The 11,508-nt window shown below is 41.5% G+C and overlaps 1 protein-coding gene across 2 annotated transcripts in view; it reads right to left on the reverse strand.

Moving 5' to 3' along the window:
* The window catches only part of STXBP5 (syntaxin binding protein 5), a 183,964-nt gene extending 173,811 nt beyond the window's left edge, over positions 1-10,153 (reverse strand). For both annotated transcript variants that reach the window (XM_074990423.1, XM_074990422.1), the window contains exons 1-2: positions 9,321-10,153; positions 7,516-7,613 (exon numbers count right to left, since the gene is read on the reverse strand). In XM_074990423.1, coding sequence (XP_074846524.1) covers positions 7,516-7,613; positions 9,321-9,476 — 254 coding nt within the window. In that variant the 5' untranslated portion in view covers positions 9,477-10,153. The remainder of the gene's footprint in view (positions 1-7,515; positions 7,614-9,320) is intronic.
* Positions 10,154-11,508: the final 1,355 nt, after the last annotated feature.

An 11,508-nucleotide genomic window follows, 5' to 3' on the forward strand; every position in this document is an offset into this window, starting at 1 on the left:
AAAAGTATCAAGGAAAGTGATCCTCTTTCCATCCACTAGGCCCTTACAACATCCCTTATCACATAGGCCTTTTAAGACCTACACATTTGTTACCTTCAGCAACTCAACTTCAACCCTGAAGAAGCTTGGAAAGCTAAATTAAGTTCACAAGAAGTCCCAAACACCTTGTGAAAGACCTGATACAGAAGATCCCTGGCTTCAATCTCCCACAAAGCTCATGAGCAAACCCACATAAACTATGGGAGTTGCAAATACTTGCAGTACAAATGGAAAATTAAAGACTCTCCAGCATGTGCTTGTGGTTGCCCAGAAGAGACCATGGAACATATAACAACTCAAACACACCAAAAGGGCACCACTGTAAAATACTCTGCTAACCCAGGCACAATTATTGGTCTTAACCATCTGAATGTAAAATTAAAGTTGTTGCTTTACATTTACTTCAGCCATATAAAAAAAAAGTATGACAGTTTCAATTGTACCTGTTTCCAAGGTTTCCTTTTTTTCACACTAGACCTTCCCCCCAGATTATTAAACTGAGGCACAGAGTGCAATTGTGATTGATTTTCAATTATTATTGTGCCAGTAAATTTTTACATAATCCTTAGAAAGGATAGGTGTTCACACTTAAACTAACGATGTGTCAAATAATTTACAAACAAAATAAAGTAATAAGGGGAAATATTTTAATGCAAGATCATAATTAACAGTGCCTGAAATAAATCAAATGACAGAAATACAGATTACCCCATACATTACTACAATGGGAATGACCTAAAACACATCAACAGAACAAAAAACCAACTGAAATACTGCTCACATTACAAACCTAATGTAATGCTTATTCTCACAAAGTTATACTAAAGGACAGCCTCAATTGTTCAAAATGAGACTCAGTTAGCATATAATTATTATGCTGGAGTGAATAAAAACTTTGCCTATGTTCTCATATATACAAATGTTTAGATAGCATTTATTACTGCACTCTCATTTCAAGTGCTGGCTACTACAGGAATACGGATTTATTTCAAAATTTAAATTCTCTCTTTTCTGATAGGGTCCTGTTACTTAGGACAGAGTCTATTTAACATTCTTTCCCCCATTTGTCTGCTCCTTCTGTAGCGTGAACTCTCCTCTGAACGTTACCTCTTATCTGCTTATTGAACACGAGTAAGACCAAAAAGGACTCCATGCGCTGACACCCGCTGGCAACATTATTGAGCCCTGTATCCAAGACTCTCACTCAGCAGTATGCATGTCCAACTACAACACTGTACATGCTGCTTTTCAGGAGTTGCACACTGTAATACACGAGTTTAACATACTTTTACTGCTCCAAGCCATTAATTAAGAGATAAAGGAAAACATACTACCAGATGCAAATTCTACTGATTTCACAAAGCAAAGTGAGGACTTCCTCTTCAAGAATACACTCCACACTCATAAACCTCTTCTGTAACAATACCACTTAGATTTTAAACAAACATGAATAGTAGGAAGAAGCACAAAAGTTTAAACAGTAGCAATAACAGTATGCTATGAAGTCAGAACATGCTCTACAAGTCCCTACCACAGTTTTGCAACACATGCATTCCATGCTCAGTACGACCACATATTCCTAATCCAAAATTATGTTGGCACAAATAGATTCTGCTTTAAGTAAGAAATGACCTTCATCGGATAATTATTAAAAAATTATTACTGCACTCCAAGGTGGCAAATTAATCTGACATTCTTGGACCCTCAACATGTTTAAAAAAAAAAAAAATCAGACGAGAAAATCTATTTGGAAAACAAAAACAGAGAGTTTAATTAGAGCCACTAACCCTAATAATAGGGCCCTACCAAATTCATGGCCATGAAGAACATGTCACGTACCATATCTGGTATTGTGTGTTTCTACTACAATGCCATGGTCTCGAACACACCAGCCGCATGTGATTATTTTGGCAGCTCAGTGTGGCTTGTTGGCTTGAACAATAAATATATTTTCAGAACAATATGGCTAGTTCTGTATACAGTAGTCACTATAGTGCTTATTACTTCAGAACTGGTTGGACACCATGGCTATCCTGATTTCATGGGAAAGACCAGCATTTCTCAAAGTGGGCATCCTGACCCAAAAGTCGGGTGGTGTCTGAAGGATATTTTAGGGGGTCACGGAATTGCCATATCATGCCACCTTTATCTCAGTGCTGTCTTCAGAGCTCAGTGACCAGAGAGCTGTGGGCTGCTGACTGAGGGCCCTGCTCTCCACACAGCAGCACAGAAATAAGGGTAGCAGTATCGCAACATCTCCCAACACCACACACAATAACTTAGCAACCCTCTCTACTTCTTTTTGGGTCAGGACCCCTACAATTAAGACACCATGAAATCATAAAATGTATTAATCTTAAAAACCTATGATGGTGAAATTGATGTAAATGGATCATGTGTTTAGTAGCGCCCTACCTATGAATTACTAAACTCTTCAATTCTCTTGGAGACAGTGGTAAAGAGCTAAAGTTATTTAGTATAAAAAAAAAGTGTCTCCCTGATGAGGATAAAAAAGAGGATATCAGAACTATACTACTTGCATATGCACAGAGAACACAAGGATATATTAACAAGTTGGGAGCAGCTGGGTAGGCAGCCTTAGGTAGGGAGGGGCACTGGGTGGCAGACGGCCATAGTTGATCCAGCTGGGAGAACCAGGGGCTGGAGCAAGCAGGTGGCAGACCAGCTGCATTCCCCACTCCCTGGGAATCCCATGATTTTGACTTGTGCTTACCTCACATTAACACAAGTTATGCGCAAATCGAAATCGCACATCAGGGGTTTACTGTATTTTGCATAGCTAGGAAAACCAAAGCAACGAAAAATGCCCAACTTCATGGGGAATTAATAAAATAAGCAACAATGGGGCACAGGATCTAGGTAGCCTCACCATCTTCTGCTTTAAACACTAAGTTGATCTTGCCTCCCTTAACAGAATCAGATCAAGATTTCAACAGGCTGGACTCCCTGGATCTTTTGTGATGTAGGTTTTAATACCCTCTAAATGTATGAGTGAAAGGAAAAAAAAAAGTAGCTTTATTAACTAAACCATTGGTATGCCCAGGGCCTACAATTCCATTACTGAATTAGAGATCAAAGGAAAGGTCATCCAGAAGATTAGTACTGAGAAAGCCTACCAGCTATGATTTATTTTTGAAAGTGTATTATTAGATAAACTCTAGGCATGCCTCTGACAAAGTGGGTCTTTGCCCATGAAAACTTAAGCTCCAAAAAAAACACACACACACACACACACACACCCCTGTCAGTCTATAAGGTGCCACAGGACTTCATATAATTTAGACAAATCTGACTACACTATAGAGGTGTAGTGATTTCTGAAGAAAAGGAGATTGAAAATGACAGATAAGTGGAATGGAGACTATTCTAACAATTTCCTTGCTGTACCCAAGACACTAAACAAAATGTATCTAAATTCTTAAGTATTTCTTAGATGGTCCTTCCATCCAGGGAAGGGAAGGAATGCACTGAGGTATCAGAGTGCAAGAATTAGGATCTCATCTGTGAGCACAGCATACTCAAAGACTGCTCTCAAACTCATGAAATTCTGGAGAGGATAGACTACACACAGACGGTCCTGTGCTCAGGATTAGAGCAAAGCAACAAGAAGCATGGTATCTTCTGCCTTCATCTACTAAAAAGCCATGTGATTTTTCTATGAAAGTTCTAGAATGAGGTCACCATATTTATCCATCCGTAACGGTCAAGCATAATTACAGGGACTCTATTCTGACTGATTTATTAAAAATTCAGTCTGCTATGAAGCAGAGTTCCTCTGATTCAAAACAGCTAAAACAGAGAATATAAGATTTCCATTTCAGAGTTACAATAACTTCTCAAACTAGCATACTGCTGCAGAAGATTATTTGATGAACAAAGTTTATTTTTTAAAATGAATCCCTTTATAAAATGTTCCCAGTTCAAATTTGGCTATTAAACTTTATGGAAATAGTAATAAGAACCAATAGGTTGCACATTCAACCACATGCTCAGAACTATATGGTGGAGTGGAATTATACCCCAATCTTTTACTCTCAAAACTCAAGTTTAAATACTGAGGAAGGTCACAAGCATAAATAAATTTTGTAATCTCTTCCAAAAACCTTATGAACAACTCTGTCTCCAACTGCAATGACGTCATGAAGGAATTACTGCTCAAGGAAGGAACAAGCTGGCCATGGAATAGCAAAGCCTTGTGTGAATATGCCACACTCCCCAGGCAAGGAAAGTTACACTGACATAAGCATCTGTGCAGACTCTATGTGGAGAACAGCTTCTCCCACCAACACAGCTACTGCCTTCCAGGGGGGTAGTCTTGTTATGCCAACAGAAGAGATCTCTCCCATCAACATGGACTATTTTTAACAAACATGCTAGTGGCATAACTTTTTGAAGAAAAAAAGTTCAATTATTTAAATGCCACATTGTGTGCTAAATTCTGATATTTAAACAATCATTCATTGTGCTTAAAAGCCTACCCTTTTTTCCCCCAAGGTGCAGACATGGTTATAGAAGACAGGAATTTCACAGCACAGCTATCACACTCCTGCCCATAATATGCATAGCTATAACCAGTACGGATTTTAAAATCTGAAGCAGTTCAAAACTACTAATCAGATGTTTTTAAATCATTTAACTATTCAATATAGGCATGTTTAAAAAGCATTACAGTAGTTGAATAATATTCATTACTAACTAGTCCTCTGATTTGTAAAGCATTTTGCTCCCATTCCACTTTTGTGAGTGAAATCGTATTACCTCTTTAAATTTGAAGTATTTTAAATTTTTTAAAAACTGAAACGGGTTAAAAAAAACACAACAGAAGTAAAGTTGAGGCCCTCTTTTGAAAGGAAGTTTCCCTTATAAGTTTGTAGAGGAATACCCAAAAACCAAATCATCATACCTCATACCAGATTTGACTAGGTATGGGACTATTTCATTCCTTAGGTATCAATTATAGCAGTCATTACATATCCAGAATTAGAATATGCTATGAGTTATAATGAAACACAAGAAGAATTTCATAACCTAAAACCATACTTTGAATTTACTAGTCAGTGGCCAATACAGAAGACAAGGGGAAATCCAACAATTTCCCACAGATTGAGGACAGCTGGGCTGGGGAAGACTTCTCATCCACCCGAAAAAAACACTCTACTTTAGCCTCTAAACAGTAGCAGAGTGTGTGGAGACTAAGATGGATCTGCTATTCACTACCTTCCCATAGGCTCTATTTTTACATCCTGTTCCTCCCCGAGTAGTTCTAGACCTTGTTTCTGTTCAGAGTATTCATTAATTGTAAACAGTAAGAGATATTCTTGTCAATTTCATGGTTCTCATCAAGGTTCTAACAATAGCAAAACAAATGTCAAATTTCCCTGTCTTTGAGAAGGCTATTAGCAGCAAAGTCTTGCATATGCACTCAAGAAGACAAACAGTATATTTGGGATGCTTTCCCTTTTTCACAAACAAAAAAAAGAAGCTAATGTTTAAAATCAGCGAAGACTGATGGTTTAGCCCTCTAGTCCAATTCAGACATAGCATAGATGTTTCAGATCAGAAACACACTTCTCTCCATCCTACTACAGGTTGAACCTCTCTAATCTAGCATCATATGTCATCTTGCATGATTTTAGTTAGCTGGACAACCACTTATCATGGGTGTGGCCACGTTTCCTGCAGTCCCATAAAGTTTGTTAATGGCCACCAGGCCCAGCTCTCAGTGTTCTTTGCTGTTACTTAGCTATAATTTACCCTTGTCTTCTAAGAGCCCAGTAAGCAGTGCAGGAGTTGGTAATGCTACTACACAATACTGAGCGGCAGATTCTCTCATCCAGCACTGGTCAGGTTCTGAGGGTGCCAGAATAGAGAAGCTCAACCTGTAGCTCAGTACAACTGCTTCAACATTTCCAGGAAAACAGATATTTTTAAAAAAAAATTGCATTTGAACTGATGCTTAAGCTAAACTCACTTGTCCTCCAGAATGTTTATTTCTGCCTATTAAAAGGCAAACTCGTAAGGCACTATTACAGTGATGTTAGGCAATTAATTTCCATCTTCAGTTAACCATTTTATAAGTCACCCTCAACATAACTCACCATAATTGGAATACTAAAGTGGGCATATAATCTATTGCCAATTTAGTTACAAGAAAAATGGCAACCTGTCTGTAAAAGCTACCTTCAATAGATAAAGAAATACTACTTACATGTAAACAGAGAGATAGTCCTGCTAGTCTATATACTATCAAAACAAAAAAGCAGTCCAGTATTATTTTGTTAGTCTTTAAAGTGCTACTGGACTGTTTTTTTGTTTTGATAGTTACATATAACAATAGTTTTAATAAAGTGTAGAGATAATACTTAATATGCTGCTCCTATGAACAATGAAATCTTCAATGATAATTATATTTCACATTTGTTTGGTTTTTACACTTTTTAACCTCACTCAATTTATATCTAAAATTCTCTTCTCTCTGACTCTGTCATATAACAGTTAACATCTTACATATGTAAACTTAAAGCATCTGAAAAGAAAGCTTAAAGACTAAATATTGCTGCAAAATATTTCATTTTAGTTGAAGGAGGTGGGATTATTGTCATGTTAATCTAACTCCCGGATTACTATAAACAGTAGCAAGCCCTACAAAGTAGCAGTGATAACAAGATATTGATCTGCCATTTATAAGCAGATTATTTTCCTAGAAAGATAAATTTGAAACTCTTAGAAATGTCAAAGCTTCAACAGATGTCAGGGTAAGAGCAAATTCAATGACTATATTCCCCATTGATGTTCAGCCAATCCCAATTTTTTGGGGAAAGACATTTAGGTCCCTTCTCTCAAACATAGAAGAACATGCCTATTGTTGACTTATGCTACAAATTCCATTTGCTAGTTTGAGTAACTTGTACATTTTAGTATTAATGATGTAACAATTAGAAACAAATACAATCCTTCTGTAGCTTAAAAACAAGCCACAAATAATTACAAAATATTAGAAAGCAGCTCCCAAAGAGAAAATCCACAAGCAAGCATGAAGCCAACATTCCCCCTTCGAAAATTTTCAAGTCCAAGAAGACAGCATCTTTACAATCTTTAATACATGCCAGGCCTTGATTCCCTAGATTTGTGTTTAACTGCAGTAAAAATACAAACACAAGAGAAACTTCACAGGCACATATACCAGCCCAAAATAGTGAAAACTGAAGAGCCATACATCACAGCATTGGCAGATCCTCAAAAGATGTGTGCGCGCACACACAGACACAAAAAAGAGAGACTCCAGCAAGAGCGATTAAGGCTTTCCCCTCTCCACCCCAACCCCAAATGCAAATACATACCTGACTTCCAGAATACTTCCTCACACCAGCTCCAGCAAAGCAGAATAGCAACCCAACACAGGATTCCAATCAGCAGCAGCAGTGATTTTCTTTTTATAACAGAATGAAAGGATACAGCCTTAAAGCTCCAGTCTGAGTCCCAATGGCCAGTATCTTCTGAACAGGATCAAATGCCAAGGCTGAAGGCTGATAGGGGAAACCATGGCGTACAGTCTAACAAGTCACAGCAGTGTAGTAACAGTGGGTCAAGCAGCAGACCAAAAACAAAAAATCAAAACAGTGTATTAGGGAAAGGAGTTTAGTTTTAATTGCACTTCAGTCAGGAAATAAACACTTAGGAAGAAAGATCTGATGCAAAAGCCCTTCATCCTGAAGTCATTACAGAAAATTTCTGGTAGAGACTCTATTCATACATCCTTGAATATGAAATAGAAGGTGATTACTGAAAGCTGCATTTTATTTTTCCCTCCTTTCCTTAAAAAGCCACCCAACTATTCTCATTTCCCAAATTTATTTTGTCTTTCCTCCTTCTTGTTTATAGCTGTGTACAAAGCATTTGACAATTAAAATATGAGATGTTTCCTGGGAAGTTTGACAATGCAGCCAATATTGTGAATTAAACTATTACAAATCATTAGAACTGCTCTTCTGAGAGCTATCCTCATTTCTCTTAGACAAGGCACAGGGCATCCTCCCTCCAGGATAGCATTTTAAAAGAAAGTACATATTCCACCCCCACCATCAACACTATTTATTAAGCTATTAGAATGGCTACTTTTTTGACTAGTCAGGATTTTAATTAGTGCTTGTACAGTTATCAAATTAACTGTACTGTAAGACAATAACTGATTCAAATTAATTAACTGGGCTGTTTCATTGCATGAATCACTTTTCACATGAAAAAAATAAAATGACAATCTTGATCACAGCTGTGCCAAAGGGGGGAAAAATAGCCATACAAATACTAGCTTTTCTATTTTAAAGAATCAGATTTAAATTACAAATAAAAATATACGGATGATGGTGTACACAGGGATTTAACTTTGATAAGGTTAAACAGGCCGGCCTCTCAACTTTAAATGATTATGCAGAGTATTGCAAGGTATTACACTGCATCTGTAAACAAGGCCATTTAACTCAACACTTGTTTCCCCACCCCTCAGCCCCTTCCAGACCCTTTACCGTTTATAAATTGCTGGGAAAAAATGCATGTAACACTAGATAAAATGCAGTGTGTAGAAAGCAGCCCGAACAAAAAGTAAGCCCTGGGTGTTGTATAAAAAGAAGATGGGTGTTAATATTCAAATTACTTTATTGCTCTTGGTGCAGCTTTTGGATTAATTTGCTGCATCATCCTTTAATAAATGTACAAACCTCAATTGCTATAATCATACCATCAGCAAACAATAGTAACTTCTCTCCCACCTTACACTGGAAATATCAGCAGCGTCTACTTGATAACAAGCCCTAATAAATTCAACAGAAAGGTCTGCAGATATAAAAGGATCAATGCATTTCCAAATAAGGCAAAGGGCTAGGTCCTCCCATACGTCTAGTCCATCATAAGCAGTTTTCGTTCAAAGGCAACAGCAATCAGATGTGCATTATATATACACCCAGGTATCATTACACTCCTTGCTACTTTCCCCCTCCCCAGATTTTTTTTCCTGGACAGATACAGCTTTAGGTGCATGAAATAGCCTAGAAACAAGACAATCTAGAAATTGTCAATGGAAAGAAAAGATGATTCCCACAGAACACTCGAGCAAACCCTTTCTAACTCCCATAGCATTCCCTTCCCATCCCCAAAGAGCGGAGGGGTTTCCATAATTGTAGGTATTACAACCCAAACAGCCAAAAGCCTGCAGAGCCCATCATGGCTCCATGAGCTCCTCCACAGCTCCTGGCTGCAGGCATCACCTTGCAGAGCTGGAAGTGCTCGGACTGGAGCGTCTCCGGGATGTCGCTCTCCCGGTTCCCGGACTGCTGCTGCTGCTGCTGCGAGGAGGACGCCGAGGAGGAAGACGAGACCGCGGTCAGCCCGTCCAGCACCTTCCTGATGTTAAATTTCCTCATGGTCTCGGCGGCGTCTGCGCTCCCGACTCTTCTCCTCCCCGCGGCTCAGCCCCGGCTCGCGGAGAGCCCGGCAGCTCCTAGGCGGGAGACGATGTCCAAGCGGCTCTCCTCATTCACTGAGCCGGAGACCGGCTGCCGCCGAGCCCTGCAGCCGGCCAGGGAGGCTAGAGCCTAGCGCAAGGGGTAGCCGAGGGCGCGGCGCAGGGCTCAGCCTGGCACCAGCCAAGAGACCCCCGAAGGTAAATCCGCCCCCGCCGCCCGCTCCCCAGGCGACCCCCACTCCGCAGCTCCCAAGGCCCTAGAAGCGCGCTTGGCCCCACTCCGGGCCCAGCCCCTTGCCGACACCGCCGACTGCCTCGATATAGCTGCGACGTGACAGCGCCGGCCTCAGCCTCTACAGCCCAGCCCGCCTCACATCGCGGGAGCGCCGGCCGCACCGCTAGCCCTCCAGGTGCCCAGCCGCCGCCGCAGTCCCTGCCTTTCGCGCTCCCCCTCGCTCGGCTCGGCTCGGCTCGGCTCGGCTGGGCAGCCTTCGCGCCTTAGCAGCAGGCTGCTGGCTGCTGCTGCCGCGCCTGGCTGCCGGCCCGCCCCACCACCACCATGCTCCAGCCCCGCGCCTGCCGCTGCCGCTGCCGCCACCCCCTGTCTGGCCTCTGGCCCCGCAACGCGGAAGCGCCGCTCCCCGAGGAGCAGCTGCCGCTGCCTCCTCACCCACCCAGCAGCGGCTCTATGGCGCATGCGCTCAAAGGCCGCCAGCACCCGGATGTGCCCGGCTCTACTCCTCGCCTCTGGCCCGGGGGGAAGTTGGCAGGGCCCGGGAGGCCGCTGCCGGGAGCAGGCGCTGAGCAGCGGCAGAGCCGCCCGCGGAGGTTGCCCGTGCTTGTTGGGAGCGCTCTGCCAGAACACCGCTACAGCCACCGGCCGCCGCCTTGCTGTGGCACTGGGGAGCAGCTGGGAGGTGGCGGGGGACAGCGGTTCCTTCCCTCGCTGTCTGGGTAGTTCAGGGGCACGCACCCATCGTATAGCCATACCTGGGAGCTGTGGGGAGGCTGCTCACCCTCTCTTCATAATTCTCCCATCCATCTGGGGAGAGGGACAAGGACAAGGACCCCCCGCCCCCACCTACAGCTCTACAAACCAGGACTACCTCTGGATCCCAAGGGAGTGCTCCTTTATCCCTTAACTTCCTTATGTTCTTAAGGAGCAGCAGTCAGTCAATAGCAACATGATCAGTGGAAAATGTTACTGTTCAAATCCCTGTGAGCAGAATCGGCCCACAATTACAGCATAGTAGTTTTGACTAAGTATATCTATTTTCTTAACATTTCCTAGCCCGCCAATGAAGCACCTGTAAGGTAACCGTATGGAACAAGGCTTTGCCAAGAGGGGAAGCAGTGCCCTTTTTGATTTGGAGAGACTAGAAAAAGACAATTTCAAATTGGAAAAAAACTAATGGTTTATTCCTCAAGAATGGTTTGACCTTTCCCCAAAAACTTTCCTGAAACAACGGCCTTTGCCCTCTGATCAAGCCAAAGTAATATTCCAAGAAAAAAGCTCAAGCATAAGGGAAGCCTTAACTAGGAAGGAGCTTGTATTGCTCCACAACCAGTATAACATCTGAAACTTACTGTAAAAGTATTTACAAGGGCTGTCCATCCTCATTCCACAAGCCATATGCTAATCAAGGAAAGTAGGGAAACAGTTCCTTTTATAGGTGCTATTACACAACTGAACAATTTAGATGGGTGGAGCAGACTTACACCTTTCTTTGAAGTATTTCACACTGGCTGTTGTCAGATACAGAATGTAAGATAGACTGTCCATTTCTCTGTTGTTGTATGACAGTTTTTCTCTCTCACTAGTAGGGGGTCATATGCCCAGCGATGAAGAGTAATGTTGTTATCCTTGCCTCAAGAATTAATTCCTGCATTTTTTTTTTAAGTTTAAAAAAAATCTTCTGAAATGCCAATCACCCTCAGCTCCTCACTTGGTAAAGAAAGAGGAAGAATCTATTATAATTAAGACTAATGAG

Source organism: Carettochelys insculpta, chromosome 3 (assembly GCF_033958435.1).
Source record: "Carettochelys insculpta isolate YL-2023 chromosome 3, ASM3395843v1, whole genome shotgun sequence".
In the NCBI taxonomy this organism is placed as follows: Eukaryota; Metazoa; Chordata; order Testudines; family Carettochelyidae; genus Carettochelys; species Carettochelys insculpta.